The sequence below is a fragment of the Trachinotus anak genome, unplaced genomic scaffold (assembly GCF_046630095.1).
Source record: "Trachinotus anak isolate AG129_WGS33_773 ecotype Australia unplaced genomic scaffold, CSIRO_AGI_Tana_v1 ptg000005l, whole genome shotgun sequence".
NCBI lineage: Eukaryota > Metazoa > Chordata > Actinopteri > Carangiformes > Carangidae > Trachinotus > Trachinotus anak.
Window position 1 is genome coordinate 7,972,698 of NW_027273856.1, and position 19,686 is coordinate 7,992,383.

The 19,686-nt window shown below is 45.2% G+C and overlaps 1 protein-coding gene and 2 long non-coding RNA genes across 3 annotated transcripts in view; all 3 read left to right on the top strand.

Annotated features, from left to right (window-relative positions):
• Window positions 1–19,686, top strand: part of LOC139621558 (uncharacterized) — a 292,521-nt gene that overhangs the window by 4,598 nt on the left and 268,237 nt on the right. The window lies entirely within an intron of this gene.
• On the top strand, window positions 4,633–18,377 carry senp3b (SUMO specific peptidase 3b). Its single transcript, XM_071478150.1, is given in 13 exon segments — window positions 4,633–5,006; window positions 6,589–6,714; window positions 8,773–9,197; window positions 9,200–9,488; window positions 10,741–10,854; window positions 11,101–11,212; window positions 11,383–11,530; window positions 13,831–13,878; window positions 14,222–14,299; window positions 15,231–15,368; window positions 15,559–15,642; window positions 15,756–15,806; window positions 16,959–18,377. Coding segments are annotated over 12 exon segments (1,686 nt in total). The 5' UTR covers window positions 4,633–5,006; window positions 6,589–6,626; the 3' UTR covers window positions 17,070–18,377.
• LOC139621543 (uncharacterized) lies at window positions 15,813–16,704 on the top strand. The gene is made up of 2 exons (XR_011691015.1): window positions 15,813–16,247; window positions 16,284–16,704. It is a non-coding gene; the product is annotated as an uncharacterized lncRNA (long non-coding RNA).

The window sequence follows — 19,686 nt, forward strand, 5'->3', positions numbered from 1 at the left end:
AGCAGCCATTTTTCCACATGAACACATTGTTGAAGTTAAAGTTCAGTTACAAAACTCTGTTGTTATGTATCCTTGGGCATTTCTAAGTGGTTATACAGTAATTCTGGATCTTTCTCAGTGGGTACACAGGGTATACCTGTGCATCAGGTAGACCACACCACTGGATGTGCCGAGTGCTTCACATGAAAAGACATGAAATGGACGTAAAAGCGTGGATGTAAAATGATATGGAATAATTATCAAATAATAACACAGGTGTGTGTGTGTCTCAGCTTCTCTGTTACACTGTGATCACCTCAGGTTCCAGTAGATTCTCAGACTCTGACAAAGTGGTTTTTCCAAGGCCCACAGGTCTAAATGACTACAGACCCGTTGCCCTGACCTCTGTGGTCATGAAATCATTTGAGCGCCTTGTCCTGTCCCACCTCAAATCCATCACTGACCCACTCCTGGACCCCCTGCAGTTCGCCTACAGAGCCAACAGGTCTGTAGACGACACCGTCAACATGGCTCTCCACTTCATCCTCCAGCACCTGGACTCCTCAGGGACCTATGCCAGGATCCTGTTTGTGGACTTCAGCTCTGCCTTCAACACCATCATCCCGGCTCTGCTGCAGGACAAGCTCTCCCAGCTGAGCGTGCCTGACTCCACCTGCAGGTGGATCACCGACTTCCTGTCTGACAGGAGGCAGCACGTGAAGCTAGGAAAGCACGTGTCTGACTCCCAGACCATCAGCACTGGATCCCCACAAGGCTGCGTTCTTTCTCCTCTGCTCTTCTCCCTGTACACCAACACCTGCACCTCCAGCCATCAGTCTGTCAAGCTCCTGAAGTTTGCAGACGACACCACTCTCATTGGACTCATCTCTGATGGCGATGAGTCTGCCTACAGGTGGGAGACTGTCCGTCTGGTGACCTGGTGCAGGCAGAACAACCTAGAGCTAAACGCTCTGAAGACAGTGGAGATGATAGTGGACTTCAGGAAGAGCCCAGCCCCACCCACCCCCATCTCCCTGTGTGACTCCCCCGTGGCTACCGTGGAGCATTTCCGCTTCTTGGGAACCACCATTACACAGGACATTAAGTGGGAGCTGAACATCAGCTCCCTCATCAAGAAAACTCAGCAGGGGATGTATTTCCTGAGGCAGTTGAAGAAGTTCAACCTGCCAAGGACAATGATGGTGAACTTCTACACCTCCATCATTGAGTCCATCCTCACCTCCTCCATCACCATCTGGTACGCTGCTGCCACGGAGAGGGACAATAACAGACTGCAGCGTATCATCCACTCTGCTGAGAAGGTGATTGGCTGCAATCTTCCGTCCCTCCAGGACCTGTACGCCTCAAGGACTCTGAGGCGTACAGGGAAGATTGTAGCTGACTCCTCCCACCCTGGACACAAACTCTTTGTGACACTCCCCTCTGGCAGGAGGATGCGGTCCTTCAGGACCAAAACCTCTCGCCACAAAAACAGCTTCTTCCCTTCTGCTATCAGCCTCATCAACAAGGCTAGAGAGCCCCACTGTTGCTGATCCCCCTGATCCTCAATTGCACCAATCACCAGCACAAATTCCTTGTATGTGGAACATACTTGGCAATAAAACTGATTCTGATTCTGATTCTGATTCTGATTCTGATTCTGATTCAGCTGTGAGCCATTAGTCTTAGTGCTGGGAAACTGTGCACACACTCTGTGGGTTAACTTTTCTGTCTTCTTCTCCTGCCTCTCTGCACAAACTCTTCACTCTTTTCACTGTAAACGGCTTTTCCATCAGACTGTTGGTGTCTTGGTGAAGACACGCTGTGGTCAAAGTCCATGTGGGTTGTGTGTGAAACATCATTGTTTCTTTTTGGCATTAGCATAGTTGGGTGCACCCTGGACTAGTGCTGATTTAATGAATGTTAAGTTAATGAAAACTACATATGTTTGTTAATGAGATTTTTAATTTCATGACTAAGATGTGATTAAACTCTAATTGTGACCATATCAACATGTAATAACATTTAAGAAAAAAAAATATGAGACTGAACCAAAATATCTTTTCTGTCAGAGAAAAGAGGAGACAAAATATCATAGAGCAGTTCCGTTTCCTGTCCGCCATCAGGACTACACAATGATCATAGCGAGGAGACACAGTGAGGAGACACAGCGAGGAGTGAGGAGACACAGTGAGGAGACACACTGAGGAGACACAGCGAGGAGTGAGGAGACACAGTGAGGAGTGAGGAGACACAGTGAGGAGACACAGTGAGGAGGAATGATGGGGATGACCTGATTAGATTTTGGTGGTCACAGTTCACTCATTCATTCATACTTTAACTCCCAGCAGCAGCTTTCAGTCCACATATCCAACAGTAATCTTTCAGGGCCTGTTGTAAATGATCCTCTGTTTACTGTGGATTCAGACATTCACCTCTGTGCATCTCTGACTTGATCTCACTGCAGCTTCTAACACCATACATCATTGAAGACTGATTGGAAAACCAGGCCTGGCTTTCACATGGTTACAATCTTACTCATCTCAAAGAAGACAGTTTAACAATGTTGAATCTATATTTTCTGGAGTGAAGAGTGGAGGAGCCCAGGACTCTGTGTTTCTCCCTTTCCGCTCTGACCTCAGACTCAGGTCTGAAGAGTCTCACCAGAGTAAAGACTGAGCTTTGTGCTGCTGGTGAGACCCCTCTTACTTTGCCTGCTACATTTAGTTGTCATGTGTGTTTGCTTTTCGTCACACACACTCGTTGGTGGTGATGTGGTGGCCTGTCGGGGTGAGACTGTCTGGATGGGTGTGATGGCAGTGTTGATGTTTCCCCTGGTCTGTCCATGTATCAGAATCTGATACATGTATCTGAATGTCAGAGTGTCAAATCCTTTCTCTTAGTCAGCATCTCGCTCTCGTCTTCCTCATCAGAACTGTTCTGTCCCTGACCACTTCACCTCTTATTGCTACTCAGTCACAGGTCACAGGCTTTTCCCTCAGTCTGCTCACAAAGGTGTCAGTGCTTCGATCCTCTTATGATGTGTAAGTGTAAACTCCAGGTTCTGCAGATTGTATATGTGATGGCACTCACTGCCTCATTACCCTCTGCTGGTTTATTTTTCAGTCCTGATGCAAGTAGGTGGTCTTCAAAGTCCTCCATAAAACTGTTCCAGTTGCTGCTAAAGCCTCCAGCCATTTTAGTGCATGGGTATAGTGCTAGGCTAACTAGCTAGCCCTAGTGAAAGATTCACTAATGCATACAAAATAAAGACAGTTGAAAAAGTGCAGGATGTGTTTGTAACTGCTTCATCCTCACTTCTCCCAGTTGCTCCTGACACCATGTGTGTGTGTTCAGTGGTGGTTTCTCACTTTCACTCTTAATAAGACACTTTTGCTTTTCTTTTGTTCTCTTGTTCATATGTTTCACTATTATTTGAAGTGGTTTAATGAAGGGACTACATTGGTTGCTGTGGTTGAAAGAAGTGTGTGGATGATGAAGTATTCGGTACAGTAACTACTCGCCGAAAATAAAGTGAGGAAAGTGAGTAATCTTTAAGAATTTGTGATGATGCTTTCAGTCAAAGACCAGAAAGCGGGAGGTGGAGAATTTAGAGCATTAAATCCTCTAAAATTGACCACTGCTGTGGAGGCTCAGGGTCTCCAGGGGAAGAGATGGTTATATGACCTGTTGAGAGTTTGTTGTAAAGATAAGGAACAATATGATAACGCTAAGATGGTGGGAAAGTTGGTGATGAAGAGGAGAACATTGCTTCTAGAGACAGACTTGGACCCATAGGAGTGATATACAGAGTGAGAGGGAAATCTTAGACAACAGTAAGGGCGACTGAGTGATTGAAGTCAGGTGATTCAAGCAGAAGGATGGAGGAAATTGTGTGTCTCCAGTCTCAGTAATGCTTGCAGGTGATGTATTGCCAGAAAGAGTTTACCTTGGAGCAATGGCTTTTCATGTGAGGGAGTGCTCAAAGCTACTGCTTCATGCTGCTTGTTCTTGTTCGAGTAAATGTGCAAAATGATCTTGAAATATAAATATGTAGGGTAGAAGTTCTCTTCATTTGTTTGCTCAGGAACTTGGAGGGGTTGTGTTAAGATAATAGACTGTGGCTGAGTCAGATCAGTAGCTGCACATAATAGTTTAAACATGTTTCCAAGAACATAGCAAGCAAACACAGATTGAAAAACTCGGTAGAAGAGATTTTCAGACCAGGCTAGGAACCTTGCGTTTTTCTGCCTTTTACCAAAATGAAAATCATCCTCTGATCACAAAACACTCTTTTTATCCTGCAGGCCCAGTTAAAAACCACAGAAGAAGAAGAGCTCCTGCAACAGCGCTTTCATGAACGCATCGTCACCAAATCCAAGCATGTCCAGGGAAAACAAAAGACATGCATGGTTAACTGTGTTATACTCTACAGAAATGAAGGAGCAATAACAGAACCAGAGAAAAAATAACCCCAGAATCTCGGGTTATTACTAATGTCCTCTCTTCATGAAACCTGTTCATGTTTCACGTTAATTAACCACAAACACTGACGGTGAATCACATTCAGTTTCGCTGCGCAGCTAAAGTGTTTTCCAGTAGACTGAAGGTGAGGAGCTGAAAGTAACGGCCATCGCTAAAAACATTCTCTGTGTGACGACATTGATACGCGACGGACTTGTAGTTGCCATAAGCGAAAAATCTGCAGCCGTCCGGCTCCGGGCACAACTCGTCTCCGTACAGACCTTTGAAAACTGAAATAAATTCCTCCTGTCGGTTTCACGGTAACGGTAGACTCTAATCCACCGTCTCTGATTAGTATTTGCGTTTTACTCTGAACCGGAAGACCTAAAAGAAATCAAAGTTCGCTAGGAGGTGACATCTGGCTGCTCCACACCTGACTTCATTGAATGAGGTTTAACACCAATTAGCATTTGTTTTGGTTCGATAGCCATTCAATATCAAACACGCCCAACTGTCAGTAAGAAGCAGCTGGACACATACTCTTATAAATCTGCAGGTTAACGGTAAGCACACACATGCAACACCTGGCTACTGAAGGTATGCACAAGCCGGGCGTTTCATTTTGTTGTTGCTAACATGGTATCTGCCCAACTAACGCTTAGCTAGCTGACGACAACATGGCTAACCAGCTAACGTTAGCACGGACAGACAACAGATTACTGAAGAGGTCTGGTTATTGCAGATTAGTCTTAATGATGGTGCAGTAGCTTTGAATTCCCATAGTTACTGACTAATGAAGGTTTGCAACCCGTGTGAATTTTATTTAGCAGTGAAACTATGGCGGTGATGTTGCTAGCGCTCATCGCGCACAAGCTAGCTCTGGTGGGGACTATTTCCTGCATCGGAAAGAACTGTTCTCATCATAGAGCAGCTTTACTGACCGATTCTGTCCTGCACACGACGCAAGTATTCACTGTTATAAATGCTAATTCACCCCGCTGCCCAGTTATTCTCCTATCTGGGCGTGGGAACAATAAACACACTCAGTGTAGCTAGCATGCTAGGTTACATATTAGCACTCTGACTAGGTGCACATGGTAAAAAGAGTCCTGTGTTGTTGAACTGTGTCTCATTAGCAAGTACAGCCAGACGCTTTTTCAAAGCTACCATTAAAGCATCATTTTAGTTTTGTCAAAGAACACGGTAATGTTATGTTGGAAGGTCAGAGGTCATGAACACTGGCTGCTGTATATTTCATGGGAAAGTGGTGCAGGTTCCCGCTAATTGTGCCAGTCGCAGCGCTGAAACACAAGAGTGGTGTGTTTTTAAACCAACTGACTGCAGCTCAGAAAGTTCTGCAAGATCAGCACCTTGCTGCCTCATATCCTGCAGGGTTTACACCTTTAAAGAGACTTTGTTGTTGTTCTGTCCAGAGAGTGAAACAAACGCTTTAATACTGAGCTGGACATATGTTAACTCTGTCCTAACCTGTGGCTAGCACAGAATCTTTGGATTTAAATGTTGGTTTTGACCCAGACGCACATGTTGTCCTTCCAGGCTGACAGTAGACATCTTTCACAGTCCAGAATACATTTGAGGATCCACTGTTTGATAACAGGTACAATATCAGGGCTCACACTTGCTCTCCAGCGCTGTGAGACTGAACCAGTGTAACATCTGCAACACAGAGGTCACAGATGGGTTATGCATTACTAGTGTCAGGTCCTGAGCAATACTGAAAATAAAGGCTGCCTGGATAATGGTTGTCAGAGTGATATGCATGCAGCAATATACATAGTAGATTAGAAATATGGCTCAGTTAAATCTTATTAATTGGAAGCGTGAGCAGTGTGGATTGAGAGTGCATCACTGTGGAGCAGCAGTGTTCTCTCTCACTTCAAGATAACCAGCAGGCTGCATTTATATAGAAAGTAAAGTGTGTGTGTGTGTGTGTGTGTGTGTGTGTGTGTGTGTGTGTGTGTGTGTGTGTTTTTGTTCCTGGCTGACCTTGCTGTGACAGTGAGCAGCTCCTCTGTGACACCTCAGACTAATTAACAAACCTACAACAAAATTCTGTTTCTCTAACCAGTCTGTGAGCTGACTGTATGTTTGGAGCCACACTCTAACTGTGTTTGTCGTCTGCAGGTGACGAGCTGGCGCAGGTCGTGGGTTGTGCGTGGATAATGCGAGACAGTGGCGGTAGCCTGGCCCAGAACTGCTGGCAGGGAGACCTGGGTCTGACCGCAGTGGGGCAGGACGACACAGGAGGAGGTAGACATTTTACTTCTGGTTAATTACCTGTTTACACTCGTTAGGATTGTTTTGTGATGAATAATGTTGGTGTTAATGTGACGAGTCTGCTCATAAGTAGACAAGGGTCATTTATTTCTCCAGTTCAGAGAAGGCAGAGACAATAAATATGTGTTTGATCCTCTCCCATGTTTATCCTGATGAAGTGATGGGAAAGGACCACGACACAAAAATAGTGTAAATAGTTAAAGATGCAGCAGAAAGCTCCATTGTCAGCAGCTTTCATTACTGTAACAATAAAATTCACTCCAGTAAATCATCAGAGTCAGTTCATTTGCACAGGTGAAGTGAATTCATGAGCTCCTGTGACACAAGAAGTCACAGTGATGGCCGACAGTAAACTGTCCTGACACTTCAGAAAGTCCCTGAGCTGTTCTCTCATCAGTTCAGGGCTGATCACTGTTTTCTAATGATTCCTCTCATTACTGAGTGAGGCTGAACAATTCGTCACAACATTATCAATATCTCAATGTGGCCAAGTGTAATATCCAAATTACAGGTGAACTGTGTCACAACAGACATTATAACTGAACCAGCGTGGTGCTGCAGAGACGCCGTCCCCCAAACCTCATTCTCCACATGTCAGGGAACAAGCTTGTTGGGTGACCCCCCCCAGAGAAAAACTGACCACCCCCACTAAAACATGATCATATCATAATATCTGTCAAAATCATCACAGCAGGTCGCTCAGCTCTATCACTGAGTAAATCTGCACACTGTTACTTTTTATTCATTTACTAGTTGTTTGGTATCAGTTCTCATCACTGTTCTCTAAAACAGTGGTTCTCAAAGTGGGGCCTGTGGCCCCCCAGGATCCTTGAGGGGGTCCCCAGTGGTCCCCAACAAAAAGGGTAATAATTTATTTTGACGAACAGAATGTGTGACTGTCATGGCCCTGGGTTTAAACACTGCCTGTGGTAAAACATCTCAGTTAAGGGACCTTGATGTGAAAAACTGAGAACCACTGATCTAAAGCCTTAGATGATGTCATCAGATTGTTTGAAAAATCGCTATTGATTACAATTAATAGAGTTGATTATTGAAACATTTTGACAATGATATTTTTCAGTTTTTCTGTCTGTTGACTTATCAATAAATCAGATCATTGTTCCAGCTCCAGCTTTGTTCAGTAACAGGTCTCTGAGCCTCCGCCCACACGACTTTAAATGTTTTCAATGACGACAAATCAACTGAAAGCGAAACTGTTTCAACACTTTCTCTTCCATTGAAACTTCACTGCAGCACAGTCATTCTTCAACTGACACATCAACTGCTTTCATAACTTACACTTCAGCTAAGACTTCGTCCACTCTTAAACTCGTCTCTTCTTCTACGTTTTAGTTTTAACCTCATCTCTTCTTCTCGGTTTCCTCCTCCATCCACTTTCCTCCAGAGACTTCGGCCCCTTAAACAGAGACTTTCAGAAACGCTGCTGGACCCGTTTTATTTTGAAAACTCCAGGGTTGTGTTGTAGTCTGGACGGACACAAACAGAGACCTTTGGAAATGATGACGTAGAAACCCACGGTGTCTCCTGATTGGCTCTTATCAGCCTGGACTACCAGTGGTGAAACAGCATGGACAATGAATTAAAGTGTTACTGACCTTGTTGTCTTTGCAGCAGCTGTTGTTCAGTTCAGTTTTGGATTTTGACTCTACAACTGTCTTTGCCGTTCCTCCTTCAGAGGATATACTGGAACTAACCAACAGCTTCCTGTTTACACCGGCTCACATGTGCTCAGTGTACTGTATGGTCATGTGATGGACAGAGAACGTTTTTGTTTTAAAATCAAAACATAGTCTTGTAGACGTAGCCTCAGTCCTGACTGTAGTGGATGGTCTTGCACTGTCTTATGGTCATTGAGCTTCAGCAGCACATCACTGATGTCATGATGATTTGTAGTTATGATCTGTGATGTCAGAGCCAAGCAGGCTGTTCATATCTTAATGAAACACGCTGCACATGTTAAGGAGGTGTATATGGAGCTGTGTGGCTGATACTCTTACTGTTTGTTTTCAGGTGGGATTCCTGGAGACCACCTCATTGTACCAGTGTCGGGCCACAGCGTGCCCAGCTCCATGCACCTCCGGCTGGGGCAGAAGGAGAAAGTGTGGACACGCGAGTATGCGGATAAGGAGGAGGAGGATGTCATGGGAGGGATCGAGGCGATAGGTGACGAGGACGAAGAAAACAATCTGGACGGGGAGGACAAGGGCGAGTTTGAGGGCAGGGAGTGGGATAACAATGAGGAGGAAGATGAGGAGGAAGATGAGGAGGAGGATGTGGAAGAAGAAGGAGACCAGGCAGAAGTGGAGTGGGAGATCCCAGACTTTCCCTTCCAGTCCTCCCATCAGCCTCATTCACAGCCACATCAACATTATGGACCACAGCAGAAGGCAGAAGAAGGTGGTGATGTCACCGTAGAGACCCCCTGTCCCGGGCCGAGGCCGGGGACCTGTTCAGGTCCCACCTGAGCAGGTACAGGGCTCTGAGGAGGCTCCGGCTCCGGCAGCGTTTGCGATCCCATGGAGGCCTTGGATTTCGGCTCACTCAGCACTGGAAGAGCTGGCGCCAGCGGGCCCAGTGGGTCTGCTTTCTGGGGCACCGGTGGAGCCGGAGAGGGCAGAGGTACAACCTGTACGGCAAGCAGAGGAGGACAAAAAGGTATCAGCAGTCACCATACACCGACGCAGAGGACGACAGCACCGACGAGAGGCTCACAGAGTCTGACAGAGGTACTGACTTGCACCACATCCACCTCTGTTTTCCACTCCACACTGACTGTCAAGACATCACATGCACACACAAACAGCACTGTGTCCTCAGTGTTTTCTGATGTGTCTTCTCTGTACGTCTCTCTTTAGTTCCTACTGAGAAACTTGAATCCTGTAATCTGTAGTTTTATTTCTAAAACACCAGCACACTGAAGCTTCATGGCTCCACACAGGAGAAAAGTGTGTGTGTGTGTGTGTGTGTGTGTGCGCGCACGTGTACGTATATAAAAAAAATAAATCCCATGTTCAGAGACAAATACACACACACACACTCTCACACACACACACAACCACAGATATATTTACTTGTTTCCACTTCAACTTCAACTTCAAATGAATATATTGGTTGTGTGATATCTGGAGTCTGATCGTCCTGTCGTCAGCCTGTCAAATTGCCAGTAGCCAACATGATTGGTGGGGGGCCAAGGGGGGTTAATGATACGTTACTCTATGCGAGAGAGAGAGAGTGTGTCCAGTTTTGCTCATCACTCTCTCACTTTTCCTCAGAGTGATGACAATAAGATGACAAATAAATTTGATGGCTACTATAAACAAAACTGTCATCACAAAGTTTTATTAACAATTAATGATCAGAGCATTCATAATCTCTGTCTCTCACTCTCTCTCATTCTCTCACTCTCTCCCACTCACTCTTTCTCTCTCTCACTCTCTGTCTAAGTCTCTCTTACTCTCTCTGTCTCTCTCTCTGCCTCTCTCCCTCTCTTTGTCTGTCTCTCTCTCTCTGTCTCTTGCTCACTCTCTCGCTCTCAAATTAAACTTTATTTAATACTACACATAATGAGGATAATACATACTGAATACATCACTGTAAAAAACAAGACAAATATCATCTTGACATCAATGACAGAAGCAAACAGCGATTGCTCTGGTGGTGGTCGATTGACAAGATCGCTGTCCATGGACACAACCCTGAAGTCCTTTGTCCAAACGTTTACACACGACTGAACGTCCTGTCCACAGAGTCCAGTTTAATCCCTTTGTTCAGCAGAGTGAGTCAGTAGAAGTTTTCAGGTCTGAGCCTTGTCTTCACCAGTAAAAACATGATGATGAAGATGATGATGAGGATGACGGTCCTGTTGTTACACTGGAGTCACAGCTTCACACAGTTTTTGGAACTAAATGACAAATAATGTGTGTGTGTGTGTGTGTATGTGTGTGTGTGTGTGTGTGTGTGTTTTTCCCTCTCTGGCAGATAAGCAGATGAACGGCTGCTCTCCAGAGAAGCAGGAAGACCGAGGGAGGCGGGAGGTGGAGGTGAAACCAGTGGAGCTGGCTCTGACTGAAGAACACATGAGCTGTGTGACTGGTGAGGACCTGGAGCTCTGTTCACTGGGGTCAGATCAGTCTAAACCTCAGGCTGAGCTGCTCCGCTGTTAATGGTGGAGATGAGTCACTGAGACAGACACTGGTTTTATTTTACATCATCTTCATTAGATGAGTTAATAAACACAGAAAAAACATTGGTCCTTATGCAAAGACACCACAGAGAGCTGTCTGGCCTGTTGTGAAGAAGATGATGATGATGATGTCATCTTGTGGGGTCTGTCTCCAGGTATTCTGGAGGAGTCTCTTCAGCAGTACGGCAGTTTGATCCCTATCCATGTGGACGACATCGTGGAGAAGCTGCAGGACATCTTCAGTGAGAGCTTCTCTCAGCCACACAGGTCAGACACAGCGTCAGGCTGCTCCTCAGTCTGGTCACATGGTGTGTAAGCAGAGCAGGGATTGGTTGGATGAAGGGATGTACTGAGGAGTCTCAGACTGGAGGTTAATCCAGATCATAATTCATGACAGTTCTGATTGAAGTGGTTTTGTCTGATGTGGTCTTCATCAGGAAAGCAGTGGTCCAGCACCTAATACAGTCCTTCCAGCGCTCGTCAGGATCAGCTCTGGCTAAAACCTTCAGAGTCAACTACAAACGCCACGTCCTGACGATGGACGACCTGGGAACTCTGTACGGACAGAACTGGCTCAACGACCAGGTACAGTGTCACACACGTCTCACTCTCACACAGGTGAGACCCTTTACCAGAGGCTCAGTGAGCAGCACCTAATGGAGTGCAGTCATTTGTCATGTTATCAGTTATAGAAATGGAGAAATGAAACGTCAGGTGGAAGGGCTAGGTGATTCATCAAATTTTATTTATTGATTATGATTTTGGCTTCCAACCATTATGAAAACAAGATAATCGAGATAAAACGATTATTGTGCTGCGTTCATCCTGAGCAGTTCTCAGGTTCAGAGACTTTCTGTGTAGGGTCAGGAGAGCCCATGTCCTGTTTGGCTGCTGTCCCACGATCTGACATCGTTAACTTTACCTTTTCCACCAACATTAGCTGGTATGAGCGAGTTTTTAAAATGCGGGTAAACCTGCTAAGAAAAGCCGATAAGATCAGATAAGATAAATATTATAAGTATTTCTTATCTCATTAGTTGAATTAGTCTCATCTCATCGTCAGGTTGTTTCTCCTGTAGAAGTGTCGGCGCCTCAGTGTGAGATGTTTCGATCTGACAGGAAAGGGGGTAGAGAGAGGGGAATGACATGCAGGAAAGAGTTGGACCGGTCGGGAGTCGAACCGGTGGCTGCCTGCTAAGAGCATCTTGCGCTCAACATGGTACACGCCCTAACCACTCGACTACTGGGCTGCCTCATGTTAAATAATCTTGATCTCAACATTGATCAGAATAATTGTGACTGTGATTCATAATCAAGCAGCCCTGCCCTTCACTAGTAATACAGGACAGCAGCATTAAGTACTTCATTCATGTACTGTGTTAATGACTGCTTTTCACAGTGTGGGAAGTGGTTGTAGTCCAGCGATCTCTGAGGTGACCTGACCAGGACACAGGAGCATCACTCCTCTGTGTTTAATGTGTTTTAGTCACTGGGCTTCACACTTTACACCAGGACAAATAACACTGAGTCTGTGTTAACGTCATGTCTCATTAACAAAGACCTTCCATGGTGTGTAATCCTCCCTCAGTCAGTCTGCTGTCCGTTAATAAACACTTTGTAATGACAGTCATCACATGTGAGACTGAAAGCTCCTGCACTTTGATGAGGATTATATTTACATCATCTGTTTGTTATTACTTCAGATGACAAGAAATTCTCATCATCATTTAGACAATTAAATTAAATTAAATTAATTCACAAATTACATATCAATGAATTCCGATACAAGTGATGAATAAATAAAAAATATTTATTACAGCCAGTAGACCTGTTTTATGTGTCAGTGTCATTTATAAACTGGTGCAGATGGAACATGCAGAGACACTGAAAACACTGCTGCTCTGTCATCACATCATGATGTGGACAAATCAAACCATAGACCCTGTTCAGACCCGGTCAGACCTGTTCAGACCCGGTCAGACCTGGTATTAACATCCGTCCTAAGTGATCCGATCACCGGTGCACATCTCTGAGTTCAGGTGTGAACGCACCCAGGACTCATTCAGGACTCATTTGAGACCCAATCACTCAGACCATATCAGAGGTGGTCTGGACCACATGTGTCCACATTCTTTCAGCAGTGTGAACGTAAATGTGTCCTGACCACAATGAAGGACCGCCTCCTCCACTGACGTCCTCTGACACAGTCTGATTAGTCCCAACACAGTTTATAATGACCTAAAAATATTTGACTGTTTCTAATGGATAAAACATAATTTCACTGTAGAGCTGAGAACAGAGCAGGGATTCACTCAACCTTTTATTACTGCTCTCTCTCACTCACTCACGCACACAGACACAGAAGCACATTGTCAACAGACCCGTCTGCTAAAAACATCACCACATTCCTGTGTATTTGCATATGAAGCAGGAAGTGAGACCCAATCACAAGTCGTTACTGGAGACGCATTTTAAAAGCAGGTGTGAACATATGAACTTAGAGCTGACCACCTGTGATCAGATCACTCAGGTCTGAACAGGACCATAGAGTCTCTACAGAGCTGCGGGAGCCACCTGACAGCTCATTTCACATTCAGATCACTGTTCAGGGAGCTATTAGAGGAGACAGTTAGAGATGCACCCTGGATTCTGTCACTTCACCCTTTATAGGTCCAGTAAAATTGGTGGGAACAGAGCCTGAGTTCTACACTGACACAAATCAGTGGGCGTCAGCAGCAGCTCCTCTTCTCCCTGCTGAGATCAACTCAGCTGGTGCTGAGCTGAATGAATCAGAGTCTGTACAAACTCAGGAGAGAACCTCAGGTGTTGTCTTTAGCTACAGAACCCACTGATCAGAACATTTCTGTGCCTGTGTTTGTCTGCAGGTGATGAACATGTATGGAGACCTGGTCATGGACTCTGTGCCAGAGAAGGTAAGGAAACCAGTTCATCTGTCCTGAGGTCAAGTCTGTGTTAGATACCGAGTCTATAGTGCTACTGTGTTTACAGCTGCAGTGAATAGACTCACACTGAGGTCTGCACTTTGTCAACCAGTTGTTGTTGTGTTGATGTGAGTGGAAAACTAAAAGCAACACAGGTTTATATTATTATTATTATTATTATCATCACTTCACCATCTCCAAACGTGGTTCACCTTTTTACTGTTATTTCAAAATGATCGTTATCAGATACTGATGATCTCTGTGAGTCTTGCGTTAATTTAAAGTGAAGAAGATGAGGATGTTGATTCTTCTTCTCCTCTGTTCTCTTCCTCAGGTTCACTTCTTCAACAGCTTCTTTTACGATAAGCTACGGACTAAAGGATATGAAGGAGTCAAACGGTGGACGAAAAATGTGAGTGTTAGAACTGAGGCAGCATTTTCTACAGGTCCACATTGTGTTAGACGACGCTGATGTCTCTGAATGAGAATAAAGAACGAGTCCATACATCTTTACTTATCTGGGTCGGGGTTACCATGGCAACAGGCTCAGCAGCTCAGCTCATGGCCAGCCCTGGTTTATCAGTGCTACATATATGATGTGAAAAAGTCCATAAAGCAGCCATCCAATCAACAACCTGCCTCTGTGGCCTGGGACGCAGGGTGTGTAGTTCAGGTGCAGTGGGACAGAATGATATCACCTGAAGAGCTTGATGAGCTGTCACACTGACCTCAGTATGACTGATGGAACATCCTGAAACACTGTCCCATGGTGTTCTGCTCAATAACTCATCAGCCTAACTAAACTGAGTCACATTCATTCATAATGAGACCTGAATACCATGACCTGTTATTTCAGGGTGTAGGTTACACTGACATTATTTACACACATGGGTCCTGAACGATGGTCCTGGTTTGGATCTGGTTCTGGTTCCTCATCAGACCTGTGAGTCACAATCTTAGTCTCTGTCTGACAGTTAACAGGACTCACTGATGGTGGGCTGCTTTAACTCAAACCTTCCACAGTGTGTGGACAGTATCTGAAGGGGGACACTCAAGACTGTTCAGATATTTAAACTGAGAACCAGGAGTAGTTCTGATAACTGGAGGAGGACAGGAGCTGCTCCTCAGTCCAGCTCTGGTGCTCAGTATTCTGTGACCCATCAGGTTGTGAGACCTGTAGCAGTGGAACAAGGTGGATCCTGAAGGTGGATCAGTGCTGACTCCACAGCCTGGAGTAAACCTGTTGGAGGTCCTGAAGTACAGCAGAACAGATTTATTCACATCTGTTTCCTCTCCTCCTCCTCCCCCTCCTCCTCTCCTCTCACCTGACTGGACTTTATCAGGTTGACATCTTCCAGAAGGATCTGTTGTTGATTCCCATCCACCTGGAGGTTCACTGGTCCCTGGTCAGTGTGGACATTCCTCGTCGAGCCATCACTTACTTTGACTCTCAGAGGACCCTCAACAGACGCTGCCCAAAGGTTGTTGTTATTATTATTGTTGTTGTTGTTGTTGTTGTTGTTGTTGTTGTTGTTGTTGTTGTTGTTGTTATTATTAGACCCCTCAGTGAACAGCCGGCTGTCATGTGTTGACAGATGACCTGTGTTATTTTGGCTCATTAATTCTTTTCATTGACTCTCGTGTTGTTGTTGTTGTTGTTGTTGTCTGCAGCACATTTTTAAATACCTTCAAGCAGAGGCCATCAAAAAAGACCAACAGGACTTTCTGACAGGATGGAAAGGCTTTTTTAAAATGGTGAGATATTAGTTTGTCTGTTAGATTCACTCATTTAACTGAGCCCTTTAACGTGGCTTGTTGCTGCTGTGCAGTGTGTAGCTGATGTGTAGCTGATGTGTTGTGTGTTGCAGAATGTGGGTCGTCAGAACAACGACAGTGACTGTGGGGCTTTTGTGCTGCAGGTGAGTTTCTCACTTTAACTCCATGTTATCAGATGATTGGCTGATCATCTCAGTCTTGGTTCAGGCTGATGTGTGATCTCATTTCTTGTCACCCAACCACACAAACATCAGACCCGAGACTGATGATGGTGTGTTTCACTCAGTAACCCTGATGTTTCTCATGGAGGAAGTCTGGTCCTTCAGCACTGACATGTCTCTATGGAGCTCAGTGTTTATGTTGTATTCAACATTAACACCACCTGCCTGACACTGTGTAGGTCCCAGCTCTGACCCTCTGGGTCTCTGTGGGTCCCCACGTCTCTGTTTTCAAACCCAGTAACACTCAGACTGAAACAGGTTCATCCCAAACATCCCATACTCAGAAGACACACCTACTGTGTTCAGACCACCTGTGGAATTACACAACCACTACACAAACATGGCTCCACACAGAAGGGACAGGTCTCAGGTCAGGACTCAGGTCAGGACTCAGGTCAGGACTCAGGTCAGGACTCAGCAGTTCACCTGCACCTGTAGGATCGGGGGCACAACCAGGTACACATTTCAGACAGAGGACAGGTGGTGTGAAAGAGGAGTGAAGGAGGTCTACATTAAGGTAGAGAAACCATCCTCCACAGGTCTGCCACACACTGAACCCCACCTACAGCACTGTCCCGTCATCCAGGACATCTAACAGCCACTCACACCTGTCCTTACGACAGGAGCCCTAACGAACATAAACCAGTATTAAACACAGGTAAACTCACTGAAACACAAAACCTTCACACTGAGAGGACACACACACACACACACACACACACACACACACACACACACACACACACACACACACACACACACACACACACACACACACACACACACACACACACACACACACACACACACACACACCTCGGGGCTCACTCAGGTGTTGCTGGTGTATCAGCAGCTGGACAGGTGACAGGTGTGTTCACAGTGTTTGAGCTCGTCAAAGCAGGAGTGTCGTGTTTACATCACTGCTGATCACTGTAGTGAGGTCATCAGTGTTGCCCCCGCTCACCTGTCAGTGGTTGTAACGTCAGGGGGTGTGTCTGTGTGGAGCAGGTTGATGTTGTGTACAGTGTGAACAGTCTGTTGTCCCTGCAGTAACTCTCTCCCTCCGTCCTGCAGTACTGCAAGTGTCTGGCTCTAGGGCAGCCGTTCAGCTTCGGCCAGCAGGACATGCCCCGGCTGAGGAGGCAAATGTACAAAGAACTCTGTCACTGCAAACTCATCCTGTGACCAACCCCCCCGACCCGAGCCCCCCCATCTCCACCTGCTCCTGCCCCTAACCCCAGCAAGATGGAGGGACAATGATAAAACAAGCAGAGGACAAGGGGAGCAAATGATTGACTGGAAAAAGAGAAACTTTTCAAAAACTGTATTTTTCTCTGCCGATATCCAGAGAAGCTACTTCTTCTGTAGGTGATGTCATTGTTTTGCTTTGGTTTGTCTCTTTGCTTCCCTCTCTCTCCACCCTTTGATGACTCTGATTTAATGTCCAGGTTATTCCTTTGTGGTTGACAGAGGCCAAGACTAGCTTCATGTGCTAATCTTCCATCCTGTTGTAGTCCATGTGTGTTTTTCAGTCTGAGTGGGAGCATGACAAAGATCTCAGACACATTAAGAACCAGTCCAGATGGAGGACAGGACCCAGTCAGTCCAGAGTGACTGTGAGGTGAGATGCAGAGGACAGCAGCGTGATGTGAGCTCGTGGGTCCTCAGGCTTCCATACACGAGGCTGTGTTCCACCCAGTGTGAAACTCTCATCGGACAAACGTCGACATGAAACACACTCCCCCTGCTGCAGCCGATGTTATGTTGACATCTTATCTATACTCACCACATCATGTTTGCCACTGTAGTGCGACGTGACATTTCCAGTGTATAATATGTTTGACAGTTTAGATGGATTTAAACCGAACACGGAACTTAGATGTGTAGTGGACGCTGCCGTCAGAAAACTCAGCGTGTGAGGAGAGAACTCAAGATTTACACCATCATGGAACACACCACACACTGACCCCTGTGCCAGAAACTTCCTCTGCCTCCATCCGTCTTCCCAGTCCGATGCAGGGGAGACCGGATCTGCATCTGTCGCCCGCCGCCCAGACAAGCCACGACGACACACGGGCCTAAAGAAGGGGTAGCTTTACATTACATTTATCTTTTTCTGTGTTTAATCTCTGTCAGTAAATGTGTTGATATGCTTCTTGCTTTAAACAAATGGTGTTAAAAGGAGGACGACTAATTTGTGTTGTTTTCGGTGTAGGTACAAAAGAGATCCTCTGGTTAGTGTTTCTTTGACAGTTTGAAGCCATTTGGTGAGGACCACGACAGCTACACAGTAGATTGAGCATGTCCACAGTGGAGTAACAGTACCCTCCTCTTCTTTTTATAACGAAAGACAAATTTGTTGATAGCTGTGTTTTTGTTTTTTTGTTTTTTTTTGTTTTGTTTTTTCAAACGAGTTGATGCAACAGAGTTGACAGTTTTATATATCTTCTACAATGCATTATGGTTGATAAAAATAAAACACGTGGCAAACGACACTGTGCAGTTTATTGATGCTGCAGCGTCAGCTGGCTGTGATGTCATCATCTACACATCACCCCACTGCTGGTTCTCGGTTCTGCACTGAAGTACACAATCAGGGTAGACTTTACATTTCATGCCAGTTAATATGTTTACTCCACATCCAGATTCAAACTTCTTACTCATATTTTACTGTCCAGATACAAGAAATTCTGCAAATTCAGATTTTAATAGAAACCAGAATCACTGCCTCAGTTTCAGATCACACCCTGTTTATCCAGAGTCACATGAAATATTCATGATTTGTGTGAAATTCTGTCGTAACTGCTGTGGGAAGTCTTGAGTAATGACTAAAAGGTGTTTTGTGAGGTCACATTGACCTTGACCTTTGACTGCCAGATTCTAATTGGTTCATCCCTGAGTCCGAGTGACTGTCTGTGCCAAATATGATGAAGTTCCCTCAAGGTGTTACTGAGACATCGTGTCCACGAGAATGAGACGGACATACAGACAACCTGAAAACAACTTACCTCTGTCTCTGACTGTCACTGGAGCAGAGGCATCAAAACCACATGATGGATTTGAATATGTAATATTATGAATATGAAATATGATGCATTGTTGATTAAACTGCCAACAAGTTATACCATGTATGATTTATAAATCAGCTGAACCTTTGTTGCATGTCGGTGTGTGATGGAGTGTGTACTGAAACTGGATGTTTCCTCCAGCTCTGACTGAGTCCGAACTTCATGTTTTTTTTAATTCCTTTATTTTTATAGTTTGACATTACAGAGAAACGGGAAACAGGAAAAAAGGGAAAGGATGACGACGTGCAACAAAGGTTCAGAGCTGCAGCTGCACTGGGAATGTGGTGATGACATGGTGTGTGTCTGTAATGTCAGTGTTATCCTCGAGTTGTGTTATAGTGAACAGCTCCAACATCCTGTTTGTAGGACGTGACATCACCAAGGAGTCACCTTTAAGTCACCTCTGCGACTTAAAGGTGATGCTGGTTCATCACAATAAACAAACTGTATTCAGATTAGCCATATGACCACTCTGTGGTAACAGGTTGGGATGTTTTGAAAAATGGAAGCTAAAGCTAATTTATGCTAAATCACTAAAGTTTGTTTTCCACTGCTGAGGAGTCACTGATCACCTCACTAACTCTGTGCAGCTCCTCAGGTCCTGGATCCAGATGTTAAACTTTCCTCTGAGACTCTGGATCCAGATGTTAAACTTTCCTCTGAGACTCTGCTCCATGTTGACCTGACTGCATCACATTCATGCTGCAGGTCTCCAGCAACGAGATTCAGACAGA